This window comes from Canis lupus, chromosome 27 (genome assembly GCF_003254725.2).
Source record: "Canis lupus dingo isolate Sandy chromosome 27, ASM325472v2, whole genome shotgun sequence".
NCBI lineage: Eukaryota > Metazoa > Chordata > Mammalia > Carnivora > Canidae > Canis > Canis lupus.
Window position 1 is genome coordinate 26,146,114 of NC_064269.1, and position 27,421 is coordinate 26,173,534.

The 27,421-nt window shown below is 42.5% G+C and overlaps 2 protein-coding genes across 4 annotated transcripts in view; both read left to right on the forward strand.

The window, feature by feature from the left end:
* Positions 1 to 5,688: 5,688 nt before the first annotated feature.
* LOC112665662 (cationic amino acid transporter 3-like) lies at positions 5,689 to 27,200 on the forward strand. Of its 2 annotated transcripts, XM_035707321.2 has the most exons (3): positions 5,690 to 5,828; positions 23,295 to 23,379; positions 23,547 to 27,200. In XM_035707321.2, the coding sequence occupies exon 3, from the start codon at positions 23,708 to 23,710 to the stop codon at positions 25,601 to 25,603; it is 1,896 nt and encodes a 631-aa protein (XP_035563214.2). In that variant the 5' UTR covers positions 5,690 to 5,828; positions 23,295 to 23,379; positions 23,547 to 23,707; the 3' UTR covers positions 25,604 to 27,200. The 2 variants fall into 2 exon arrangements, with proteins under 2 accessions (XP_035563213.2, XP_035563214.2); XM_035707320.2 differs by lacking the exon at positions 23,295 to 23,379 and having other exon boundaries at positions 5,689 to 5,828.
* Positions 5,690 to 27,421, forward strand: part of LOC112665493 (cationic amino acid transporter 3-like) — an 81,464-nt gene continuing 59,732 nt past the window's right edge. The window contains exon 1 of one of the 2 annotated variants that reach the window (XM_049102603.1): positions 5,690 to 5,828. The gene's annotated coding sequence lies outside the window, so the exon portion shown is untranslated. The remainder of the gene's footprint in view (positions 5,829 to 27,421) is intronic. The other variant, XM_049102605.1, reaches the window with a different exon arrangement.

A 27,421-nucleotide genomic window follows, 5' to 3' on the forward strand; every position in this document is an offset into this window, starting at 1 on the left:
CATGTTTCTGTAACTTACAGATATCTTAAAGGAACACTTCCTTAAATCTGGAAGAGCCAACATTTGAGAACCAGCAATATTTCAAACAAGAGTCCTAAAAACTATGGTCATCTTCCTCAATGCACTCAGCCCCAAGTTACTAACTCTTGGTCTGTTTGAATGCAGCTTTTCCAATAGTTCCAGAAATTCTTACCAGTTTAGTTTTATGATTTTAAAGATATCAAAGCTCTGTATCGGTCAAAAGTCTCCTTTCCATGAATCTCCTTGAAGGGGAAACACATTTTGCAAGAGCATGAGAACAATAACTGTAAATGACAAGAGACTGAAAAATGACCATGGTTCAAGATCTGATGAGAGTTCACTGTAATGCAGGGGACAAGAAAATCTTATCTCTGTAACTCACAGCATTTCAATAATAACATATCAATGATATCCATATACCTAGATGTGTTAAAACTTCAGGAGTTCCATATATTTTCTAGAACAGTTATAAAATGTACCCAGACAGTATAACTTAAGGTTTATCATCATAGTGTTTAGTAATGCTTCCCATGTCATAAAACACACCAAAAAAATAAAAAAGCCTAACTTAGTGAAAAAGATTTCATTTAGAATTCAAGTCTTGGAAAGCTTATTAAAATGCTCAGAAATTTCTAAAGTATATACCTAAATAGGAATACAGATCATTGCAAACTTAATATTTAATTATATATTACCAACAAGAGATTCTACAGAAGGTTACAGTTGTTAGCAAAACTTCGTTCCTATAACATTAAAGTTTTAGTTCTCTTAAGTAATCAAAGATCCGATAAAGACAAAACGGAGAAACTTTGGTTTTCTGAGCAAATAAGGAAAAGAAAAAAACCACCTTTCTTAATAATTTCTTATCTAGAGCAGACTAACAATCCAAGAAAACTTTGTCTTCTAACAGAGAGAGATGCAGAATTTCAATGTTATACAAATCTGCTGCTCACTTTGGAGGGTGGGGCTTTGCCAGGTGTGACTGAGGGGCCTGGCAGGTTTCCTCTGGTCACCCCTTTATTCTGTGCACCCTCACTTTTCTGATGAGGAGATGTCTCTGCAGCTGTTCTTAACACCTGATGGGGTCTGCCTGCAGGAAGAGGGGGGAACAGTAGGCAGAGGGCAGGAGGAGAGAGAACAAGGCAAATGTCCTTCCTTTCCCTGGGGTCTGAGCCCTGCCCTACTCCCTAGATTCTGAAGGGTGGGAGAGGTATGAGAGCAGACGTTGAAATGACTAGAAATGGGACAATATGGTAGGATGCACAAGGTGGAGAGATGGAGTTAATGGGAAGGTGGAACCCACTGGGAGGTGGGGATGTCTGGAGAGGTGAGCCAGGAGGGGAGGGAGGCAAGCTGGGTGGGGTAGGAGGTTGTCCAGGTAGGAGGGGACAGGGTGGGAGGTGGGCAGGGGAGAGATCAGAGGGATGGGGGCTAGCAGGAGGGGAGGTGGAGGTACCAGGATGGGGCAGTGTCAGATGGAGACACAGAGATGGTCAGGGTGGCCATTTGTCTGGAAGGAGCACTGGAGGAGGATCCCACAGGGAGAAGGGGACACAGACAGCAGTTCAGAGCAGTCAGAGCCTGGGAGGCTGTAGGGAGAAAAGGCTGTGGCAGGGAAAGCAAGGGTGTTTGTGGGTCCTTGGAGGGTCCCAGGAAGGTGAGGGTAAGAGTCACTTTCCACTCAGGCTGAGGCCTGACTCTGTAGAGGAGCAGAGGAGGCCACCTGAGCAGGAGGGGTAGGGGTGCCATCCCAGCTCCCCCTTGGCCCAAGCACCTACAGAGGGTTCCCATCTGGGTGGGGGCAGGGTGGGCCCATTCCCAGCTCTGAGCTCAGAATAGAGTGGGATTTCCTCTGAGTGATTGTTAGGTATTCGTGGGGAGACACAATCTCTCCCATATCTGCTCAACACAGCAAGTCCTGTCTGTAACTGTCACCCATACTGTCTGTCCATAAAGAATGTCTTGAAATTGGGGTAATTCAGAGAAGTTAAGCAAGACTTTCCATGGGAGAGCTCTCTAGGGGATGATTAACCCTTCATGTCCATCTGATGGGCTGGCCCAGGGCTCCAATGGAAACATCTTTGCCTTGGTCAGCAGCATTAAAGATTATTATGGAATGAGATCAGAAGTTTGAAACTCAATACTTCTCACTCAATTCTAGTACTGAATGTCTGCACTGCCCTGCTCTGGTTTGTGAAATGGTGTTTATAATGTGTAGAACATTATAGATATATTTATTTTTTTATTTTTAACTTTTTAATTTTTTAATTGAAGTTCAATTTGCCAACATATAGTAAAACATCCAGTGCTCATCCCATTAAGTGCCTCCCTCTGTGCCCATCACTCAGTTACCCCATCTCCCTCCACCTGACTCCCCTTCCACTACCCTTTGTTCCTTTCCCAGACTTAGGAATCTCTCATGTTTTGTCACCCTCTCTGATTTTTCCTACTCATTTCCCCCCCTTTCCCTTATAATCCTTTTCACTATTTCTTATATTCCCCATATGAATGAAACCAAATGATGATTGTCCTCCGATTGACTTACTTCATGATACCCTGTCTGATAACTGCCAACACATACAGACACAACAATGCTGTATATCGATTACAGAAACAATATCCAATCAAAGAGGAAGTTCATTTGGATCCATAATGCTATATTTTCTAAGAAAAACAATCCAATTGAATGGTTACCTTTGCAATTTCTGGATATATGGGTGTTACATTATTCTTTTTAAAAAATTTACATAAAGGGCAGCCTGGGTGGCTCAAGAGGTTTAGCGCCACCTTCGGCCCAGGGCCTGATCCTGGAGACCCGGGATCGAGTCCCACGTCAGGCTCCTTGCATGGCGCCTGCTTCTTCCTCTGCCTGTGTCTCTGCTTCTCTCTCTCCCTTTCCTCCTCCCTTTCCTCCATGAGATCCCTAACCAGGCTGTCCCAGCACCTTCACCAGAGCCGGTCACCTCCCTTTCCTGCCTGCCTCAGTTTCTCTTTCTCCTTGTCCTCCACTCTCCATTGTTTGTGTGTCCGGCTGTATGAAATCTGATACGTTAGGGATGAGCTCAGGCCTCCTTTCATGGTGGCATTCTTGGATGGGGGGCAGGCAGGGGAGGCAGTGTCCAATCCATGTAGGGCCCCTGGAACCCCCAGGTGGGGACAGGAGGTAGCCTGGGGCAGCCCTGGCAGCAGCCTGGCCCTGTCAGCTCTCTGGGCCCATCCAGCAGCAGCAGGTCCTGAGAGGGGCCTGGGCTCAGCAGGAGCCAGGAGGGAGGGCAGAGGCTCCTGGAACCACTCTGCAGCCCCCTCCCTGGCCTGGCTCCCCCTCCTGCTGCACACCTGCCGCCTTCTCTCTCCGTGTCTGCTCTCTCACCTTCTTCCCTGCAGCCCTGGCTTCTTTCTTCCATCTTGGCCTCCTTCACCTTCACCTCTGTCTAATGCATCTGTTTGTCTGGGGGCCTGTGTGTCTGTCTGACTCCCGATAGTCTGTGGTCTGAGAATTCCCAGGACTGGGTCTACCCTCAGCTATTCCTCTTGGCTGTCCTCCCCTTTGTGTCAAACTGTCAGGGTTGAAAGGTCTCTCTTCCCATCACATCTGTGTGAGTCTCACCCCGGGGGCCTGTGAGTGTCTCCCCCTTGCATGTCCCCTGTCAATCTCCTGTGCTACCTCCCCCATCCCTGGTCCCTCTTTACCCTCCCTTCCAGAGCTCTCCCTGCTTCTCTCATCTCTGTGTCTCTCATCTCTATGCCTGTCTCTGGCTCACACTCTTGTGTCCTCCCCTATTCCCTCCTCCCCCTTCAAGGTTCAGAGTCTTCAAGAGAAATCACCAGGAATGGACAGAACCAACAGATTTCACCATGTTGTGCACCTCCTTGATGAGGCCTTTATGGACCAATAATGCATCCTCCCTATTTCCCCAGCCCTGGGCCAGATCATTTCTTTATCTGGTGATTATTTGTGGGACTTGGCTTTTCCTCCAACCTCCCACCCTCTCCCCAGCAGGCAGTGAGTACCATAAGGAGAAGGGGAAGGGATTGCTCTGCAGACCAGATGCAGGATACCCAGACCCTCCTCTGCACCTGCCTTTCTTTCCCTCAAGCAGAGGTACATCTCAGAAAATCCCAGCTTGAGGCAGGAAAGACTGCCTAAGACCCTGGGAACAGACACAGGTCACACACCCAGCTGCCCCTCCCCTACTATCCTGTCATCTCAGCCCTCCTGCCAATCCTGCCAGGCTCCTTTACCTCTAGGAATCCTGGCTCTGTGGTCTAGGCTGTGCCATCATCACCCCCTTCCCCAGCCCAGTGCCTGGAACACAGGAGGTGCTCAGTCAGGGCCCCTGGTCCCTGCTCCCTGGAGATGTGTTAGGACGGGAGCCATGGGATCTGTAGGGTTATTATTATTATTATTATTATTAAAGTCTCATTTGCCATCATATAGTATAACACCCAGTGCTCATCCCATCAAGTGCCTCCTCCGTTCCTGTCACCCAGTTACCCCATCCCCCCGCCCACCTCCCGCTCCACTACCCTTTGTTTGTTTCCCAGAGTTAGGAGACTCTCCTGGTTTGTCTCTATCTCTAATTTTTCCCACTCATTTTTCCTGTAGGTTTTCCTCAGGTGGAGGTTCTTCCCGAGATATGGGGCAGTTCTCTCTGCTCTATGTTCAAAGGTCTGTGATTATATAGTTAGTATAGACTCTGTTCCTTTAGGGACCTGCTGCTCCCATTCTCTCCCCTCCTTCCACCTCCACCTCTGTCTTTAAGGCACATAATTTATGATTTAGATGAATCTTGTCACTATCAAGTAGAGGCAGTTGTTCCACTTTCCTTGAGACCCATTGCTTGTGGGACTATCACGTGTCCATTCAGCCCTGGGTGTCTAAATAGGCCCTACTTTCTCCATCTCTGGGAGGTCTTGCCTCTGAAGATTAATATTCTGGGAAGGATGAGGTCCCTTCCTTTGATCAGTGTTTCAGGGTCTTGGAAGCCTTACATTGTGATTGGGTAGAGCAGAGAAATCTATAGGCAGGGACTATATCTTACTTCCACCAGCACAAGGCTTAATGCACATTCATTCAGAACATGCTATGAACACTGAGTGACTGTCTCAGGACATCCCTTTGGGTATGCTTAAGTCTATTCTCTAGTTTTATTTCTGGTATCACTGGAAACGTGGCTGAGGGGCCAGGATGGTTGGTGGTTTTAGAGGAACCTGTAGTAGATTCTGGGAGAGGCAGCTGGGGGTCGGGAGGGTTGCTTCTGTGCTTGTTCACAGGACTGCTGAGTGAGCTTCTTAGCTGGATTTGGGACTAGCCTCCATACCCTGAACTCCACCAAGCTCTCCACACTCTCCTTCTACTAGCCAGTACTTCCTCCTCCAGGCCCAGGACCCTGGAGAACTTGTTTCCTTCCACATTCACATCTTGCTGCCTGCAAAGTCACCAGCAAAGCCCCATTTAAACCTTTAGTCCACTTCCTCAGCATGTAGGGCTACACTGGTCTTCCATTGTCCCCCTCTAGTCTTCCTCCACCATTCCAGCTAAGCCACCTCCTTCCTACTTTCACTTCCTTCCCAGGCCCATTTTGCCCTTTGGCCTCAACAACCTGAGGCCCAGCCTGGTTAGTACTCAGACTTCCTGAGGCCCCTCCTCCTCAGGATCTTGCCTCCCCAGGGCCTCAACTCAATCAGGGCCTCTCTAAGCTCCACTCCAAGCCTGATTCTGGTTGGCCAAGCTCCTTCCTTGTCCATGGGTTTGTCTTGCTCTTTCATCCCAAGTGTTTCTCCTCGGAGGCAGAAAAAGCCCCTGGGTAAGTGATTTCTGCTGTTAATAGAGTTGGCAGAAAAACTGAGACAGAGTCAGAGAGGAAGAAGACTGGGCTTGGAGCACCACTGGCTACAGAAGCCCTGTGGGGTTTAAGCAGAGGGTATTTCATGGCACCAGAGCTAGACTTTGATCTGGCTGGTGTAGACCACTACCTTGTGAGTTTGGGAAAAGCAGGTATGTTTGCTGGGGTCAGAGGGATTTGGAGACCTACACTCTGTTCTTCTCCAGAACAGAAAGGTTCTCAGCTCTGATGAGCAAAATATGAGTTAAGGGAGGTTATTACTTGGAGCTTCTCCTCTAGCATCCTCCCACTGTTTGCCCTGCCCTCCTTTCCTTTCTGACCTGGTGCACAGCTTACTTTCTTCATCTTTGCCTCTCCCACAGGGCCTAGCACATAGTATGCTTAGACATATTCCTGGAATGAATGAAGGTTTTTTCACTGGGTGATACTTCCTTCTTCAAGTTTTACCTTGCTCCCTCACTGGAGTTTCAGAAAGTCTCTTCTCATATCTTCTTAGAGAAGACGCTGGTGTGCAATTTGTGGAATAGCAGGTCCAGTTTGATAAGGTGGTCACCCATCACCAGAAAGGACTTGGAGGCTTCTTCCTCCAGGCTCAAGGAGCTAGATATCTATTTTTATAGCTACTAAAGTTATCTCCCTGCCTTTCTTATCTAATTTTATTTTGTTATTTTATTTTATTTTATTTTATTTTATTTTATTTTATTTTATTTTATTATTTTTTAGTGTCATTGTACCAGGCACCGCTACACTTTATTACTTCGTGTTATAGACTAGACAAATGAGACTCCCAAGTAAAATAATTTGTGCATAGCAACAGTTCTGAAATGAGAAATACAGTCTGTGTGACTCCACAGCTGCTTCCTGCTTCACCACCCTGCCCTTGTAGACGTCTATAAGCTACAGCTCTTATACAGTGATTTCTTAATATGAACATAAAGAAAAGAGACAGATATGATAGTGCGATGAGTGGTGATTCTATTTCTGCACCATATCTTGCATTTCACTTATTCTTATCATACCTCCCACCATTTTTCTATTTCAGGCATTTGTTACATCCCATTTAGAGTTCTATAATAACCTCTTAATTATTCTCCTCTCTCTAGGTTCCATTCTATACCCAAATACTGTTCCCAAAGCATATCTTGTGTCATGTCATTCTTCTGTTTAAAACTGTTTCACGGTTTCTAATGATCTGTACTACAAACTTGAGTTTGTGCTCTTAATCTACACTGTCTCACTGTTCTTCTGCAAATCCCTCTGCTGAACTGGTGACATGTTTAATCTTCACTTTTACAAATATAAACTTTGCTTTCTCTGCTCACTCCGCCTGGAATAACCCTCCTTTTGCCTTCATTTGTAGAAATGTTTTTCAACTTGAAATCAAAATGTTGTTCATTCAGTTAATATCGCTCAGGTCCCCACTGGAAAGAGGTCTTTCCTTCCTGTTTCCGTGACGCTTTGTAGCTGTAAGACAACTGAAGTTATTAAGAATGTTGAGAGTGGATGTTGATATGAAAACTATTCCCCATCATGTATCTGCGTGTTTGTGTTCTTCCTTTAGAGCTTCAGAGAGTAAGCTTATCCTTCTTCCAGTTGACCATCCTTCAAATATCTGAAGATAGTTTTCATATCTTATCTAATTTTAAAAAGTGTGGTGGTCATGGATTATAGGCCAGATCAGAATGTAGGTGGAAAGAGTACCAAAGTCCCATGAAGTGTGGCCTCTTAGTGGCCATTAAAACACTGAGTCACCAAGAGGCAGTTGGCTGTTATCACAAAACTTATTTGCACCTCTTTAATTTTGAAGACTCTTGGAGTCTTCAACTGTTACTGTGTACACTGTTGGCAGTAGGCCAACACCAGAAGCCAAGACAATACTTATTCATGAATGTCCCCTGTTTTTTGCATTACATGTGGCAAATGTTAATTTCTAGGTTTTCTTTCTCTTGCTCTCTAGCAGTTCTTGGTCTCCTTCTCTCCATTATCAATTGATATGTGTTATGTGCTTCCAGAAAGCGGATTCATTTTAATCTTAGTTAAAGCAAAAATTATGTGGAATGGTCAGTTTCTTTACCAAGTATGTTACAAATTTGGAAATCAGCCGCTGCCAGACTGGGATGGGAGTTGGGAGGTGCTGAGGGTGATAGGGTAGGTAGATGAGTTGGAGGAGGTGGCTGTATTTCCTCTTGGTCTAATTAGCAGACACTTTGGGGGCTGTCATGCCTTCAAGTTGTTTGCACCTAGTAATATTTACTTGGATAATTAGGGTTTCTAGCCTTATTGAGAGAACATGAAGCAGATTCTACCCTAACGACTTTTATATTAGAAAGGGAGACAAAGACTTCTCCTAACAACTGCAAACAGAATATAGTACAAAGTGAAATAATAGTTGAGAGGATACCTGGTAAATGATTGATTTGGTAAAGTTACTCTCAGAAGGTTCCTGGGTGATAAGTTAGAATATTTTTATGTATTAGCTGAATTTGGTTACTTCAGCTTCTTTTCCAACCTTTCAGGGAAGCTATGTGATTTTTACGTCCCTTTCTCCAGAGGAGAGGTTGTACATTCATTACTACTGCAGTGGTTTCTCTCATTTTCCACTTTTGCACAAACCAAGACTGAGAATAATAATAATAATTATTATTATATTAATAATAATTACTATTATTATAATAACTATTATCATTATATGTTAGCATTAGATCTGCACTAATATTTTTTTGTAAATTTATTTTTTATTGGTGTTCAACTTGCCAACATATAGAATAACACCCAGTGCTCATCCCATCAAGTGCCCCCCTCAGTGCCCGTCACCCAGTCATCCCCACCCCCCGTTCACTTTCCCTTCCACCACCCCTAGTTCGTTTCCCAGATTTAGGAGTCTCTCATGTTCCGTCTCCCTTTCTGATATTTCCCACTCATTTTTCCTCCTTTACCCTTTATTCCTTTCACTATTTTTTATATTCCTCAAATGAATGAGACCATATAATGTTTGTCCTTCTCCAATTGACTTATTTCACTCAGCATAATACCCTCCAGTTCAATCCACGTCGAAGCAAATGGTGGGTATTTGTCATTTCTAATGGCTGAGTAATATTCCATTGTATACATAAACCACATCGTCTTTATCCATTCATCCTTCGATGGACACCGAGGATCCTTCCACAGTTGGCTATTGTGGACATCGCTGCTATAAACATCGGGGTGCAGGTGTCCCAGCGTTTCACTGTATCTGTATCTTTGGGGTAAATCCCCAGCCATGCAATTGCTGGGTCGTAGGGCAAGATCTGCACTAATATCTATAGCAAATATTTAACTGGATCTATTTTAAATGGGCAAATAAGATTTACTGGCTAAAGTTGTGGTGGAGCTTGTTTTGTGCTTTTGGTGAGGGGCAAGGAAGGAAGGTCCAGGAGAGGTTCTATTTACCGGATAATGGCCAAAGCTGAAGATGTAGCTTGAACAGATGTTTCCTTGGGAAACAGTTATAGACAGTGCCTAGATGAGGTGATTATTATTTCCTCTTTCCTGACACTATTTCAGGCTGACAAATGGTGCAAAGAACATACTCACTAGTCTTGCAAACATTGGGAAATGAGGTCCTTCTACTCTTTTATTTCATCAACTAGGAAGCAATTTGGGATCTCGACACGCCCTTGCCTCAAATTTTCATTTCTGATCGCAGAAAACCCTTCCTGGTTCATAGTTTATGTATCTCTTCCTTATTTTGGCAGGTGAAGAAATGTTCACAGAACGTCCTTAATTAAAAAAAAAAAAAAAAGAACGTCCTTAATTTTAAGTTCCCAGAGTAGGGAATTCTCTATTTGCCACCAGTGTTTTGCTATGTACAACTGAGTGTATGATGATTTGGGGGTAATGGTGATGGTGTTGATAATTTAGGGGGAAGAAGAATGTTGCTTTTGATTGAGTTCTTTTGCACAAAGAATCAGTGTGGTGATTAAATTTTCAAATTTGTAATTTGCCTTTGTATTCATTTACACATAGTTGAAATCTTATCTTTAATAGACTGAATCCAGTCTTTCTCACTTAGAAACTTTTTGTGGTTTCTACTTGATAGATCATCTAATTTTACACTTTAGACCCAACCTGATGTATACAGAACCCATCTGTGTAGGTATTTGCAGACAGTGTAGGAGAAATCGTAGCAAGTACAGAAAATTCTTTTCTCTGGGGGCTTTCAGTATAAGAGCATTCCATGGATATTTCCCTATCCTCCTGAAACAAGTGAAATCCCATTCTACACAGCATTCAATCCATTAAGCATTGTCCCACTCCTTCCACAGGCTAGCCTTACAGGTAGTTATTGTAGTTTAAGTATTATGTCATTTTGCCTAATGCTAAAGCATTATGCAGCTTATTTTCTAAATACAGTAAAGCAGATAAAGGAATAAAACTCTGTGTTGTCTGTCTGTTCAATTGTCACACATCAAGGGGATGACACTGGAGCAAATCACTAATATCACCGATAATGTACTTTGCCTCAACTGACTTGGGTTACTTCCTTTGTACTTTCACTTTGTTGTGGTAAAAGAGACTTGGACCTCAGTTCTGTGCCAGATCTCTGACATCCAAGCTGGGCTGGAGGGCCTAAGGTCCTTCCTAGGCTGTGGCCAGTTAACTCTTTGTACCTCAGGCTTCAGCTGGGGAAGGAAGGGCAAGTTGCAACCAACGTCAGGCAGAAGCTCTTCTCCTGGGCTCCACCTCACCACCTAATACTCCTACGCTTTTTCCTAACAGGGGTGTTAACCCAGAACAAAATTCTAGTCTAGTGAGTTATGCCACTGGACATTAAAGAGGGGAGACCAGAGGACGAGGACAGCATATTGGAGAGATCAGATATCTATCTGTAGATGTGCCCAGAGAAGCTTCCAAAAGGATAGTCATGTTGAACAGTGTTTGGAAAGAGCATGTTCTAATCAGAGAGGGACAGTATGTGTGAGGGCTGGTGTTAATGCCACAACATGTGCATGTGTGGTGGAAAATTTGTCCTGTTTGAGCAAGAGCTACAGAAAAGATTGTACTAAGAGTAAGTGGTAGAACAGTAAATAGAAAGCCTTGTAAATATAATCTTAGAAATTTGGACTTAATAGAGAGAAGGAAACTGCATGTCTTGTTGAGAGTGTTTGTGTCTGTCTCATTCTGTCTGTCTTTTTAAGATTTGTGCTAAGAATCATTTTCCAGAAGGTGGGCGGAGAGAACTCAAACTTGTTTTCTCTTGCAATGTAGCAACCCAGAAGAATGTGATTTAGGGATTTATCACACCTTAAGGAAGGGAAACTCTCTTTAAGGGCTGCTGGGTGAATCTGAGTGAGAAGTGAGAGCATCTCATTGGTTAGAGTTACCACTTTTATGGACCAAGAGGGTGGTCCAGGAAGTAGGGTAAGAGGCTGACCCAGGATATGCAGCATTTGTAAAGGATAGAAACCTACCAGATAGAGGTCCAGTGTAGACAAGGTTCTAAATATCAATGTGGCAACATGTGAAACTCTCACTTTTTCTAGGGTTTCCAGTCACACTCAAAGTAACAGCTAAAGTCCTCACAGTGACTCTCAGACCCTATGAGAAGGATCTGGTTTCCTGCTTTCTATCTGACCTCATCCCCTACTGCTTCTCCCTCACTTACTGTGCCCTGGACCCACAAGACTCCTTGTTATTCCTCAAAGACATCCAAGTACCACTTCACACCCATTATGATGACTGCTATTCAAAAAACCAAAAAAACCAAAAAACGAAAACAAAAACAGGACAAGGAGTGTTGGAGAGGACGTGGAGGAATTGGGATGCTTCTGGTTACTGGTGGAAATGAAAAATGGTACAATCACGGTGGAAAACATTATGGTGATTTTTCAAAATTATTAAATATGCAACTAGCAGGAAGCCTGCATGGCTCAGCGGTTGAGCATCTGCCTTCTCTTCAGGGCATGACCCTGGGGTCCTGGGATTGAGTCCTGTAACAAGCTCCCTGCGGGGAACCTACTTCTCCCTTTGCCTATGTCTCTACCTTTCTCTGTGTCTCTGATGGATAAATAAATAAAATCTTTTAAAAAATGTAACTAGGATTGAACAGCAGTGGTGAGAGTGGACATCCCTATCTCGTTCCTGATCTTAGGGGAAAGGCTCCTAGTGCTTCCCCATTGAGAATGATATTTGCTGTGGGCTTTTCATAGATGGCTTTTAAGATGTCGAGGAATGTTCCCTCTATCCCTACACTCTGAAGAGTTTTGATCAGGAATGGATGCTGTATTTTGTCAAATGCTTTCTCTGCATCCAATGAGAGGATCATATGGTTCTTGGTTTTTCTCTTGCTGATATGATGAATCACATTGATTGTTTTACGGGTGTTGAACCAGCCTTGTGTCCCAGGGATAAATCCTACTTGGTCATGGTGAATAATTTTCTTAATGTACTGTTGGATCCTATTGGCCAGTATCTTGTTGAGAATTTTTGCATCCATGTTCGTCAGGGATATTGGTCTGTAATTCTCCTTTTTGGCGGGGTCTTTGTCTGGCTTTGGAATTAAGGTGATGCTGGCTTCATAGAACGAATTTGGAAGTACTCCATCTCTTTCTATCTTTCCAAACAGCTTTAGGAGAATAGGTATGGTTTCTTCTTTAAACGTTTGATAAAATTCCCCTGGGAAGCCATCTGGCCCTGGACTCTTGTGTCTTGGGAGGTTTTTGATGACTGCTTCAATTTCCTCCCTGGTTATTGGCCTGTTCAGGTTTTCTATTTCTTCCTGTTCCAGTTTTGGTAGTTTGTGGCTTTCCAGGAATGAGTCCATTTCTTCTAGGTTGCCTAATTTATTGGCGTATAGCTGTTCATAATATGTTTTTAAAATCGTTTGTATTTCCTTGGTGTTGGTAGTGATCTCTCCTTTCTCATTCATGATTTTATTAATTTGAGTCTTCTCTCTCTTCTTTTTAATAAGGCTGGCTAATGGTTTATCTATCTTATTAATTCTTTCAAAGAACCAACTCCTGGTTCTGTTAGCCACTCTGGAAAACTGTGTGGAGGTTCCTCAAACAGTTAAAAATATACCTGCCCTACGACCCAGCAATTGCACTGTTGGGGATTTACCCCAAAGATACAAATGCAATGAAACGCCGGGACACCTGCACCCCGATGTTTCTAGCAGCAATGGCCACGATAGCCAAACTGTGGAAGGAGCCTCGGTGTCCAACGAAAGATGAATGGATAAAGAAGATGTGGTTTATGTATACAATGGAATATTACTCAGCTATTAGAAATGACAAATACCCACCATTTGCTTCAACGTGGATGGAACTGGAGGGTATTATGCTGAGTGAAGTAAGTCAGTCGGAGAAGGACAAACATTATATGTTCTCATTCATTTGGGGAATATAAATAATAGTGAAAGGGAAAATAAGGGAAGGGAGAAGAAATGTGTGGGAAATATCAGAAAGGGAGACAGAACGTAAAGACTGCTAACTCTGGGAAACGAACTAGGGGTGGTAGAAGGGGAGGAGGGCGGGGGGTGGGAGTGAATGGGTGACGGGCACTGGGTGTTATTCTGTATTTTAGTAAATTGAACACCAATAAAAAAAAAACTTTAAAAAAAATGTAACTAGGGTATGTTCCAACAATCCTACTTCTGTGTATATATCCCACAAAATTGAAAATAGGGACTCAAGTGTCTTGTTCATAATAGCATTATTCCCAAATTCTAAAATGTGAAATAACCAACATGACCACCAATGGATGAGTAGATAAACAAGATTTGGAATAGACACACAATGAGATATTAGTCAGCCTAAAAGAGGGAATTAGTTCTCTATATGTTACAATGTGGATGAACCTTGAGACATTATGTTAAGTGGAATAAGCAGATCACAAAAGGCCAGTATTGTAGAATTCTACTTATATGAGGTACATAGAGTAGTCGAAGTCAGAGAGACAGGAAGTAGAATGGTTGTTGCCAGGAGCTCCAGGGAGGGAAGAATGGGGAGTTATTTTTTAATGGGTACATAATTTCAGCTGAGAAAGATGAACAAGTTCTGGAGATAAATGATGGTGATGACTTCACAACAGTGTGTATATGAGACTTGGGTTGGACCATCCATTTTAAAGTCACAACACCCACTCTGAGCACATACTAACATTTGCTTGCTTTCCTTTTCTCTGAAGCACGGATCACAAGTCCAACACGATATATATCCTTATTACTTATTTGTTTAATGTTTGCTTCCTAGTGCAGAAATGTTAGCTACTTGAGTGGAGGGTTGTTTGTGTTTTTGTTTGCATTATCTGGACTGTTGAATAAATAGAGAGCAGTATATTTATTTGTTGAATGAAGAAATGAAGGACGATGATTGGGACATAGACTTCTAGAGAAGGCCCAACCAGAATGTGAAGTTGGGAAGGTGCTATTCCTCATTTGGTGTTGTTAAGTAATTTCTTCTACCCTGGATATGAGACTTGTCCCTAGTGTTCATGGTGGCTTTCCCTCTGTTTACCTTTCTGTATGTATTCTGACCTGTTTCCCACATTGGAAGTGTTTGTGTACACATGCACCACCACACTTAACTATAATTTAAAGCTCTCACCCTGAACTCAAAGCCTCTAGTATTGTTGTCCTGACTGCCCTCTACATGACTTGTTGGGCTGTTTGAGTGAGAAATTCAGAAATTCTGAGGAAGTTCAGTTATCCAAAAAGATTTATAATTCTTTGTTTGAGAGCCACTGATTTGATTGGCTCTGCAGCTTTCATTCTCTGAAAATTTTAAGGACTAAAGTATTTAGACTTTAGTGACTTTTTAGTCACTTTGGGATCACGAAGGAGCTGTGCTTGGATACAGAGGATTGCTATAATCTCTGAAGATGTTGCATTGAAAGTCCACTTTTCTGAAACTTTGAGAACTTGAAGATCTTTAACACCCTCAGTAGCCTTCCTTTCAAATATCAAATTTCTAGTAAAACAGTGTTGAAACTATCTTTGACAGCTATCATATGGTTTCACCCATCTGTGGAATTTAAGAAATAGTGCAGAGGACCATAAGGGATGGGAAGAGAACTGAATAGGAAAAAATGAGAGAGAGAGTGAGACAAACCATGAGAGGCTCTTAACTCTGAGAAACAAACTGAGAATTCCTGAAGGGGAAGTTGTTGGGGGGATGGGGTAACTGGGCAGTGGACACTAAGAAGGACATGTGATGTGATGAGCACTTGGTGTTATACACAACTGGTTAATTATTGAAAACTACATCTGAAAATGATGGCAATTGTTTGACAAAATGAATTAAAAAAAGAAAAAGAAACTATCTCTGAAGCTATCGAGGAGGAGCCAGCAGTCCAACTTCCTGATTGTCAGGAGTGTTAACACCCAGCCACAGGAACCAGTGGATCTTGCTGCCTTGAAAATGTTTTGAAAAGGAAAGGTCCTGAGCGAGGGTAGAACCCTTCTCAGGACAGAAGAATGAACACAATGACCTCAGGACAAAGGAGAGTGAGTGGGGCGGGCTGGGAATTCAAGACAGCTTGCAATTTAGTGCATGAATTGTTGGGTGTAACAGTAGTTCTTCATGGGGACTTGGGCTTTTGTTTTGTTTTGTTTTAGAGTTTCAAAGGAGCTCAGAGACTGAGAAAAACACTGGGAAGAGGAAGGAGGGAAGGAGGACTCAGGGGCATTATGGAATTCATGGACACTGGCTTCATGCTCTCTTATTTCTTCATTTATTTAAGCACATCCTCCAAGTAATCACCTCCTTTGGGAGAGACTATTTTCTTTTTTTATACATTTATTTTTTATTGGTCTTCAATTTGCCAACATATAGAATAACACCCAGTGCTCATCCCATTGAGTGCCGCCCTCAGTGCCCATCACCCAGTCACCCCCACGCCCCGCCCACTTCCCCTTCCAACACCCCTAGTTCGTTTCCCAGAGTTAGGAGTCTCTCATGTTCTGTCTCCCTTTCTGATATTTTCCACTCATTTTTATCCTTCCCCCTGTATTCCCTTTCACTATTTTTTATATTCCCCAGATGAATAAGACCATATAATATTTGTCCTTCTCCGATTGACTTATTTCACTCAGCATAATACCCTCCAGTTCCATCCACGTCGAAGCAAATGGTGGGTATTTGTCATTTCTAATGGCTGAGTAATATTCCATTGTATACATAAACCACATCTTCTTCATCCATTCATCTTTCGATAGACACTGAGGCTCCTTCCACAATTTGGCTATTGTGGACATTGCTGCTATAAACATCGGGGTGCAGTGGTCTTAGTTTTTCACTGCATCTGTATCTTTGGGGTAAATCCCCAGTAGTACAATAGCTGGGTCGTAGGGCAGATCTATTTTTAACTCTTTGAGGAACCTGCACACAGTTTTCCAGAGTGGCTATACCAGTTTACATTTCCAGCAACAGTGGAAGAGTGTTCCCCTTTCTCCACAGCCTCTCCAATATTTGTTGTTTCCGGTCTTGTTAATTTTCCCCATTCTCCCTGGTGTGAGGTGGTATCTCATTGTGGTTTTGATTTGTATTTCCCTGATGGCAAGTGATGCAGAACATTTTCTCATGTGCGTGTTGGCCATGTCTATGTCTTCCTCTGTGAGATTTCTGTTCATGTCTTTTGCCCATTTCATGATTGGATTGTTTGTTTCTTTGGTGTTGAGTTTAATAAGTTCTTTACAGATCTTGGAAACTACCCCTTTATCTGATATGTCATTTGCAAATATCTTCTCCCATTCTGTAGGCTGTCTTTTAGTTTTGTTGACTGTATCCTTTGCTGTGCAAAAGCTTCTTATTTTGGTGAAGTTCCAGAAGTCCTAGCCTCAGCAATCAGACAACAAAAATAAATAAAAAGCATTCAGCATACAGCAATTTGGCAGTGTGGCAGGTTACAAAATCAATGCCCAGAAGTCAGTGGCATTTCTATACACTAAAATGAGACTGAAGAAAGAGAAATTAAGGAGCAATGCACTGGGGGTTATTCTGTATGTTACTAAATTGAACACCAATAAAAAATAAATTTAAAAAAATAAATAAAATTGCACCCAAAAGTATAAGATACCTAGGAATAAACCTAACCAAAGAAGTAAAGGATCTACACCCTAAAAACTACAGAACACTTCTGAAAGAAATTGAGGAAGACACAAAGAGATGGAAAAATATTCCATGCTCATGGATTGGAAGAATTAATATTGTGAAAATGTCAATGTTACCCAGGGCAATTTACACGTTTAATGCAATCCCTATCAAAATACCATGGACTTTCTTCAGAGTTGGAACAAATTATTTTAAGGTTTCTGTGGAATCAGAAAAGACCCCGAATAGCCAGGGAAATTTTAAAAAAGAAAACCATATCTAGGGGCATCACAATGCTAGATTTCAGGTTGTACTACAAAGCTGTGGTCATCAAGACAGTGTGGTACTGTCACAGAAACAGATACAGTAGATGAATGGAACAGAATAGAGAACTCAGAAGTGGACCCTCAACTTTATGGTCAACTAATATTCGACAAAGTAGGGAAGACTATCCACTGGAAAAAAAGACAGTCTCTTCAATAAGTGGTGCTGGGAAAATTGGACATCCACATGCAGAAGAATGAAACTAGACCACTCTCTTGCACCATACACAAGGATAGACTGAAAATGGATGATGGATCTAAATGTGAGACAAGATTCCATCAAAATCCTAGAGGAGAACACAGGCAACACCCCTTTTGAACTTGGCCACAGTAACTTCTTGCAAGATACATCCACGAAGGCAAGAGAAACAAAGGCAAAAACAACTATTGAGAGACTATTTTCTAATTTCACTGATATTCACAGACCTAGGAAATGTCCTCAGGATATTCACTTGGAATAGATGATGGTACATGTTTAACTCTCCTGCTTATACCCCAGTTTGACTGTTTCTTTCCAAAACAACAGCAAAAGCAGAACCTTCTAGGAATCTCAAGATAACAAGAAGTCAATCAGTATTTTCATACATTCATTTTCTCTGCCCTAAATTCTTTTTATGGTTGCTTGGCATAACCTTCTCCTGGGGAGTGAGAACTTGGGGATAAGAATGTATAATTTAGAAGTAGGAAGATGTATATGGACCCTGGCCTAGCCTTCTGGATGCTTTAGACTATAAAAGTATTTAAGGAGACATCTAGAACACTAGCTGACAGAAAGAGAAAATTAGTTTTAGCTGAGCATCAGGATGGACAATAAAAGGGGAGGAAGGTTGGTAATGGGGATCAGTCAGAATGGCTTAAGAATGGCTTTCTAGATGTTGGGGAAAGCCTTTAGAATAATGTTAAGAAGATCTATAGTGCCAAGAATAGACAGAAGGAATGAGGGGAGTAACCTTAACAGGGCAGATACCCAGGCCACAGGCTCATCCCAGGAAGGGTAAGTCAGGATGTAAGAGCTGAATTAGAAAGGAGGTGATGGGCCTGATGGTCAGGGAAGAATAAGGGTGGGGACTCTGACTAGCTGATTCGGAGATCTGGCCTGAACTTAAACCATTAGAATACTCAGATTATTGCATGGAGAAAGAGCATTTCTAGATATGGCATTTGAGGATGATCTTTCTCTGCGTTGTTATAGGGTGGATTTGTAGTAGGCTCACTCAGGATTCCCAATCATGGGTTTGTTTTCTTTTCTATAAGATTGCTTGTTCATTAGGCAGCCCAGGTGGCTCATCGGTTTAGTGCTGCGTTTGGCCCAGGGCGTGATCCTGGAGACCCGGGATCTGGTCCTATGTTGGCCTCCCTGCATGGAGCCTGCTTCTCCCTCTGCCTGTGTCTCTGTCTCTCTCTTTCTCTGTGTCTCTCATGAATAAATAAATAAATAAATCTTTAAAGAAAAGATTGCTTGTTTATGTACTTGTTTGGCCTTAACCTCTTGGAGTCATGTAATTATTTGATTTTCAGATGCTTTGTTCTTTGAACTGCTTCTCTGGCATCTTCCTCTTTTAGTCTGTAAGCCACTTTCCTTCATCTTCAGTAAATTGGAAAGGGAGCATGGACCACCCTGCACAACACAATTGAGGGAAACAGAAATTATGAAAAGCTATTAGCCCTTTCTGACCCTGCCATTCAGATGATCCTCCTCTGGGATTCCTATCAAGGTCTATGATATGGACTTTAGAAGAGTGTATGATATTTTTTTGAGGTGACTAACCTCATGGGGTGGTGTGATTCAAGCACTGTGAAGAACCACTGTCGTGTCTTAGCTGGGAGGGAGGTGGCTGGGGACAGTTCCCCAGAAAGAGAAACCTAGTACAACCATTCTTAGTACCAACTACAGGAGCCTCCAAGGACAGCTGAAGGACCTGAAGGAGAAAGAGGAATTGGGAAAAGGAAAAGGAGTTCAGAAGAAACTAGTAGGAGGGGTGCCCCATCTTCCCTTGTTTTTCATCCTCTTTCTAGTAGGTATTCCTTCTTTGTATTCTCCATATCCTACATACATATCTTTGTATCTCCATTCTCCATATCCAGATTATATAATTCTGGCTCCTCTTCTTTTTTTTTTCTTTTTTTAAAGATTTATTTATTTATTTATTTAAGATTTATTTAAAGATTTATTTATTTATTTATTATTCAGAGAGAGTGAGAGAAAGGCAGAGACACAGGCAGAGGGAGAAGCAGGCTCCATGCAGGAAGCCTAACATGGGACTCAATCCCGGATCTCCAGGATCACACCACGGGCTTCAGGCGGTGCTAAACCGCTGGGCCACCAGGGCTGCCCTCTGGCTCCTCTTCAACTTAAATCTACTGACTGCCTACCATTTATTAGCCCCTGTACTCTGTCCTCTCATAACATTATCTCCTGCAAACCCTGTATTGAACCTGCAGTGAACAGAGTGTGGTCAGTCTTTTCCTCAGTCATGGCATCTTCGCACCATCACTTCTTGTCAGGCCCCTTTTCAGTTCATTTTATTTTCCTTTTTCATCCTTACCTCTATTCTTGTTTCCCCTCCTTACTGGAGGGCCTTGCTTTGGTGTAGTTAACAATGTTCTTCCAATCCATGCTCTACATGTATATTTAGATACATTTACCCATTCAACAACTATAGTGCCCAATTGTGTGTGTGTGTTCTTAATTCCACTAAGATTGTGCTTAAGAATGGTGGCACAAGTGACACCCCCACAGCAGTTCATTATGGTTTGTATCTTCTCACTGAATTCTCAAGCTGAGCCAGGGAGGCCAGTCAAGTAGTTTCCTTCTAGATGAGGTAACTGAGGCATAGATGTTAAGCAAATCACTATAGTTTATGTAGCCAAGTGAAAGGTCCAGGATTCACACCGAGATTTTGTGTCATAATGATCATTATTCTTATCACTACAGCACCAGGCACTGTCTCTTCCAGAAATAAGATGAGGCATCTGTAGACAACGATGATATTCTTTATTATTATCATTATCACTATTATTGCTTTTTTTCAATGCCTGGTCTGACTCAGTAAGCCTGGACCTCCAAGTGTTTAGTAACAAAATGAATGAGAATATCAAATTAGAGTCCTTAGCTTTCAAGGCAAATTATTTGGAATAAAACTCTTTCCATGTCTCACGAGGGGTAGGCTAACAGGCTTCAGTTTTAGCAGGTGATTTTGGGCTAGATATCTATAAAGACTAATTTATTATATTGTTTGGGGACTTTGGATCATTTTCAATTTTACTTTTGAGGTAGATGATATTAAGTCCATATTGTGTGCTGGGCATGTGCTAGGCACTCAGCTACATATCTCACAGGACATCATTTCACTTACATCTCACAACTACCCGATGAGGGATTCACTTTTTCTCCCATTTGACTGTTGTGGAAACTAAAGCCCCAAGAGGTGAACTAATTTGCCCCCTGGGTGTGAGATTGAGTTGAGTTTTGAACCTGAACAGTCTACCTGCAGAGCCTTACTCCTAGACACTAAATTGTGCTGTCTTTCTGCGAAGGAAGCTTTTACAATTTATTCCCTTTGAAACTGATGACAATTTCTTGTCAGGTGGATGGTTCTTGTCAGGTGGACTGGAGAGCAGTCATGTGAAGTATGAGTGGAATAATATCTCCAGAGGGAGAGAATATGAAATTTATAAATATTACCCAGGTGTCTCTGGTAGGCCTCCTCTGTCTCCTGAAGTGAGGACCTCAGCCTTCGGACATTGTACCTAGGTTATACAGCCTGATCATGATGCCTTTCAAAAAGTAGGGATTCTCCAACTAGGCATAGGTAGTTGGTTGCCTATAATCTAAGACAGCCTGATATTTTAAAAGAAAGTGTCCTCAACAGAGCAGGCTGGAAGCTGCAGGTGTCAAGAGGAACACTGTCAGTGCCAGACAGTGAGGACTGTCAAATCAAAAACTAGTGACCAATTTGTCATAATGGAGGGTAGTTTTTATGATTACAGGAAAAAAATGTGCTTTGTTTTGCAATTATGTCTCTGTATTTATAGGTACAGTATGAATATACTTTGTGCTTCATCATTTTTGTAAATTTACTTTTTTAGGAAAAATTGCTGAAAAAAGAATGTCAAATATTTGAAGTAGGAGATTAAAATGTTATCAAATGTTAAAAAAAAAGTGTCCTCAAAGGCAAACAATTCTTTATCATCTTGTATGGCTCATTCCTGCTATGAATGACATGCAGTGAAGGTTTTGTCACAGGTGATGTTCCCTACACACTTTTCACTTTCATTGACTTCTACAAGGAAGGTAATACCATCTACAATGTTTACTGAGCAAGGTATTTAAGGTTTGCGTGGCTACAAAGTAGGTATCTCAAAGTCATGTAGGCAGGAATTCTGGATTATGGTCTCTTTTAGGTTTTCTTCTCAGTGTGGTCATTTGTTCCACAAATACTTCTTGATCATCTAACTCACAGTTTATTGGCGGAGACAGGAGGCTGATCTGGAATTCTGGCACATTAGGATCAATGGCACATGGGGGATCCTGTGTGCTATGAGAGTATATAGGGAGGGCACCACAAGGGTCAAGGGAGGCTTCTTGGGAAAGCACTCTTGAGCTGAGAACTGAAAGTGAAGTGGGGATAGCTAAGCGAAAGGACCAAGAGGGCATTAGAGGCAAGGGAACAGGGTGAGTGTAGAATTTTGCAGCTCGGATAGGAACTGAGCAGGGGATGAGACTAGAAGGACAAGTACATTGATACTGTAGAAATGTTCTATTAGGGAAGAACTGACCTGCCTTATGTATCTCACCTACTGATTGATAAATCATAACATTGGAACTGGTGAGTCGCAAACAAGGAGTCTACATGGATTTATAGACAGAAGGTCTGTCCCATAACCCAAAAGTTCCTTTTGATCATCCATAGAGAAGACTTTTCAATTTTGACTTCATCTTTATGTCTTTAAAATCTCTGACAATATTTTGTAATCTTCTCTCAAAACCAAAGCTTCAGTAAGGTGGAGAAAAGGGGCTGCATCACTGTCTGCTGTGTTCTCCACTACTCATTTCTGGACATTGCTGTGAATTTGTCACCCAAAGCCTTGTTCCCCTTGGGGAGAGACCATTTGAATAGCAGCAGGGAAGGAGAGGGTAGGATGAACCATATGTAGCATTTGTTCATTAAGAAAATATATTTAATATTTTCAGACAATGGTTCGTGGGAGTTAGAAAAACTCCTTGTGACAAATTAATAGACAGTTACACTCAAATGCTTTAATACCTACTCACAGAGCAGGGCAGGGTCTCCAGGCCCCTGGAAGCTGCCATCACAGATGGTGCAGGATGTTTATAAAGCACTGGCCAGTGAGGAGACTGTCTGCAGAAGTCAGCTCACCTTCTCTTTTGGAACCCAGAGAGGGGGGAGACTGAGGAATTGTTTTGGTTGTGAGCTGTTGAGCTAGGTGACTTACTTCTTTTCTCCCTATTCATCACATCCTCATAAATGTGCACATAAAAGTTGAGTGAGTTTTTGAGTAGTTGGTTTAGGCGAGGTGTATTGAATGTCAGAATTCACAAAACCACCTTCCTGGCTCTTCTCACTTCTCAGTCCTGGACCTAGGGTGGTACTGCCCCCACTTCTCTAGTGTTACCTTCCCAGGAATCCTGGTCCTTTCCTTTTTGCAGGTGGTTATGAAGGCCTTGCCCCTTCCTCCCTCTTCCTCTCTGTTCACAGGACACCTGTGGGCCTGGGTAGGTAATGGGAAGGGGTGGACTGTACATTCTTGGGCATTAGTACAGCTGAATGGATGAGGCAGAATGAGGATAAAGGGGACCAAATCCCTGTCTATCCTGACCATCTGGTTTTGGGGCTAAGTGTTGTAAGACTGAAGGATCTCTATTTGTATATTAAACTCAGATTATTTTTTAAAAATGAGTCTGTAATTGCAATGAGGCCCACTAGTCCCTGATTTTATGTGTCATAATTCATGTTCAAGCACTGCACACACATCCAGTGTGTAATTTATTCATGTCCTGCTGTGTCTTACAGGTTAATTAGTACATGAAGTTACAGGAATTTGATGAACCCAAATGGGATTATGTCATGTGGTGTGTAAAAAGAAGAATGTTGAGAGGTATTTGGTACTTTTTCTGTGAAGGAAAACTGAGTTGATCTTTCTATGATGTCCTTTGGTGTCACTTTCTGTGATATTTGGGCTGCAATATGTGATGTGGTTTCTGAGCTTTGGTTGGTGGGTTGAATAATGTGGTCAGTAAATATTTATTGTCTATTCTGTTTTAGGCATTATGAAGGGTCACCACATACCAGAGGAAATATGAAGCAGCAGCTTTGAAGACTGAGCAACCAATTGAGGCATCCCCAACCCAACTGGGCTTAACGCAGCTTCACTGAACCTGATCTGAGACTCACAGCTCCCCGGGATTGCTACAACTTTAGCTAGAATGCTGTGCCAGGCACTCCGAAGATTTGGTAAAAAGCTGGTGCGCAAACATCCACTGGAGCTACCTGTGGCTGAGACTGCCCCTGCTAGAAGCTTGAGCACTCTGGATTTAGTGGTCCTGGGTGTGGGCAACACCCTGGGTGTAAGTGTATATATTTTGGTTGGGGAGGTGGCTAGAGATCAAGCAGGACCATCTTTAGTGATTTCCATTTTGGTGGCCGGCCTAACTTCAGTGTTGGCTGGGCTGTGCTATGGAGAGATTAGTGCTCGGGTTCCCCATTCTGGCTCCGCATATCTCTACAGCTATGTCACTGTAGGTGAACTCTGGGCTTTCATCAGTGGCTGGTTCCTCATCATCACCAGTTTTGCTCATACGGGCATTAGGATCTGGGCCTGGACCTTATTCTTTGACAATCTTTTTGGGAACAAGTTCTCCCTGACCTTGCAGGAGACTTTTTTACCACAAGCTCCTGGTGTTTTTGTAGAAATTCTAGGCTTCATTGTTATGTTCCTTCTTTTGTTGCTCATGGAATTGCTGACTAGAAACATTAGGCAGCTTTCACTGGTTACCAAAATGCTCACTTTGGTGAAAGTATTGGTTCTTGGTTTTGTCATCATCTATGGCTTCCTGAAGGGGGACCTGCACAACTGGAAGCTCACAGAAGATGACTACATAAAGGATGGACTCAATGACACCTCTAGCTTGGGCCTTCTGGGCTCTGGAGGATTTGTGCCTTTTGGCTTCCAGGGGATTCTCCGTGGATCAGCTACCTGTGTCTTTGCTTTTACAGGTTTCAACATTATTGTTACCAGGGTTGAATTAGCCCAGAATCCCAAGTGTTCAATCCCCAAAAGCATTATGATTTCACTGTTTATCTGCTTTTTGGTGTATTTTGGTGTGTCTGCAGCACTTACACTTATGGTGCCTTACTACCAACTTCAACCTGGGAGCACCTTGCCTGAGGCATTTCTCCATATTGGCTGGGCCCCTGCCTACCACTTTGTAAACTTTGGATTTTTCTGTAGTCTTTCTACCAAAGTCTTTGGCAAGATGTTCTACATACGTCAACAGGTATACATGATGGCAAAGGATGGCCTCCTATTCCCTGCCCTTACCAGGATCCAAACCGGCAGATATATGCCCATTCTGGCTACCATGATCATTTTCATAGTTGCAACAATCATGGCATTCTTCCTTGGATTCACTGATCTCTTGGACCTCAGGTCAACTGGGGCCTTGTTAGTTTTCACTCTGCTGGCTTTTATTGTTCTCATCCTCAGGTATCAGCCTGAAAGGAAGAATGGGGGAAAAGAAGCAGAGGTACTTGGAGAGAATGAGGGAAATGAAGTGCAGGTGCAGGAAGAGAATGAGGGAAATGAAGCACAGGTGCAAGAGGAGAATAAGGGAAATGAAGCACAGGTGCAGGAGGAGAGTGAGGGAAATGAAGCAGACGTGCAGGAGGAGAACAGACCTGCAGCTGAGAGTTTGACTCTGCAGGCACTATTTTTTCCAGGCAATCCCACCCCCACTGCACTCTCTGGCTGGGTTGTCTCTGTTTGCTCCTCACTGCTTGTTCTGCTGCTGACTCTTCTCTGTCTGGTGCTGGCCCGGTGGCCAGTTCTGCTTTCTGGATACCCAGTGTGGATCACAGTAGTTGTGCTGCTTCTGGTGCTCATCACTGGGATGACTGGGGTCATCTGGAGGCAGCCACAGAGCTCCTCTCCCATTCACTTTAAGGTACCTGGTCTGCCTCTCCTCCCGCTCCTGAGCATCTTTTTGAATATTTACCTTATGATGCAGATGACAGCTGGCACTTGGGCTCTACTTGGTGTCTGGGCCCTGGTTGGATTTGCTATCTACTTTGGTTATGGGATCCGGCACAGCCAGATCCCTTAAACCCACTTCACTTAGGGCAAAAACTATAGATCTTGAACTTAGCAGAGCCAGTACATATTTGGTTTGATATCATCACATGAACGCAATCTGGTTACTCTGCACAATAATAGGGAGTGCTCTTGAGCACGTGGACAGCTATGCCTCTCTTGGGACATTTGTAGAGGAACATTGATAATGCTCTTTATTTATTGTGAAGGATATTTCTTTTCTATCTCTCTCGTCTACTTTTCAGTTGTGTTTCTACTATATACTGGCTTTAAAAAGTTCTTATTGAAAGAACTAGAGGGGGATGCCTTGGTGGCTCATCAGTTAAGTGTCTGCCTTTGACTCAGGGTGTGATCCTGGAGTCCCAGGATTGAGACCCACATCAGGCTCCCTGCATGGAGCCTGCTTTTCCCTCTGCCTGTGTCTCTGCCTCTCTCTCTCTCGTTCTGTGTCTCTCATGAATAAATAAATACAATATTTTTTTTTTAAATGAAAGAATAGAGGGGGGCCTAGGTAGGTTAGTTAGTTCAGTGTCAATTCTTGATTTTGGCTCCAGTCTTATTCTCAGGATCCTGAGATTGAGCCCCATGTCAGTCTCCATGTCTGGTGTGGAGCCTCCTTAAGAGTCTCTGTCCCTCTGCCCCTCCTCTCACTGCATGCTCACTTTCTCTCTCTCTCTCTCTCTCTCTCTCTCTCTCTCTTTCTCTCTCTCCTCTCTCTATCTCTCTCAAATAAGTAAAGACATAAGTCTGTAAAAAATAAAAGCTTGAATAAATGGTTTTCTTTTCTTTGGATTAATTTTCAATAGTGGAAATACTGATATTTCTGTATTTTGGGGCAGAGCTTCTATACTGATTTCCATAGTGGTATTATGAAATACATCCCATCAACAGTGCATGAGGGTTCCGTTTTCTTCACATCCTCACCCACATTTCTTATTTTAATGTCTTTTTTATTTTAGCTATTATGACTGGTATAGTGTTATCTTATTTAGTTTTTTTTAAATGCTCCTCTTTATTTTTTTAGTAAATTTATTTTTATTGGTGTTCAATTTGCCAACATATATAATAACACCCAGTGCTCATCCCGTCAAGTGCCCACCTCAGTGCCCGTCACCCAGTCACCCCCACCCACCTCCCCTTCCACCACCCCTAGTTCGTTTCTCAGAGTTAGGAGTCTTTCATGTTATGTCTCCCTTTCTGATATTTCCCACTCATTTTTCTCCTTTCCCTTTTATTCCCTTTCACTATTTTTTATATTCCCCAAATGAATGAGACCATATAATGTTTGTCCTTCTCCTGATTGACTTATTTCAGTCATATTTAGTTTTAATTTAGATATCCATGATAGTGATACTGAGCATCTTTTCACGTGTTTGCTGCCCACCTGACATGTCTTTTGAGATAAATGTTGATTCATGTCCTCTACCCATTTTTTAATGTATTATTTGTGTTTCTTTGGGTTTCAGTTATGCAAGGCCTTTATGTATTTTGGACATCAACCCCTTATTGGATATATCATTTGCAATATCTTCTCCCATTATACTTCACCTTTTGTTTTGTTGGTAGTTTCCTTTTCTGTGCAAAAAGTTTTATTTATATGAATTCAAAAATGGTATATGCACTCCTATGTTTTTTTATAATAGCCCGGATATGTAAACATCCCAAGTATCCATTGAAAGACTAATTAATAAAGAAAATGTGTGTGGGGGGGACAAGATGGCGGAAGAGTAGGGTCCCCAAGACACCCGTCCCCACCAACTTACCTAGATGACTTTCAAATCATTCTGAAAAACTACGAAATCGACCTGAGATTTAAAGTTAGAACAGCTGG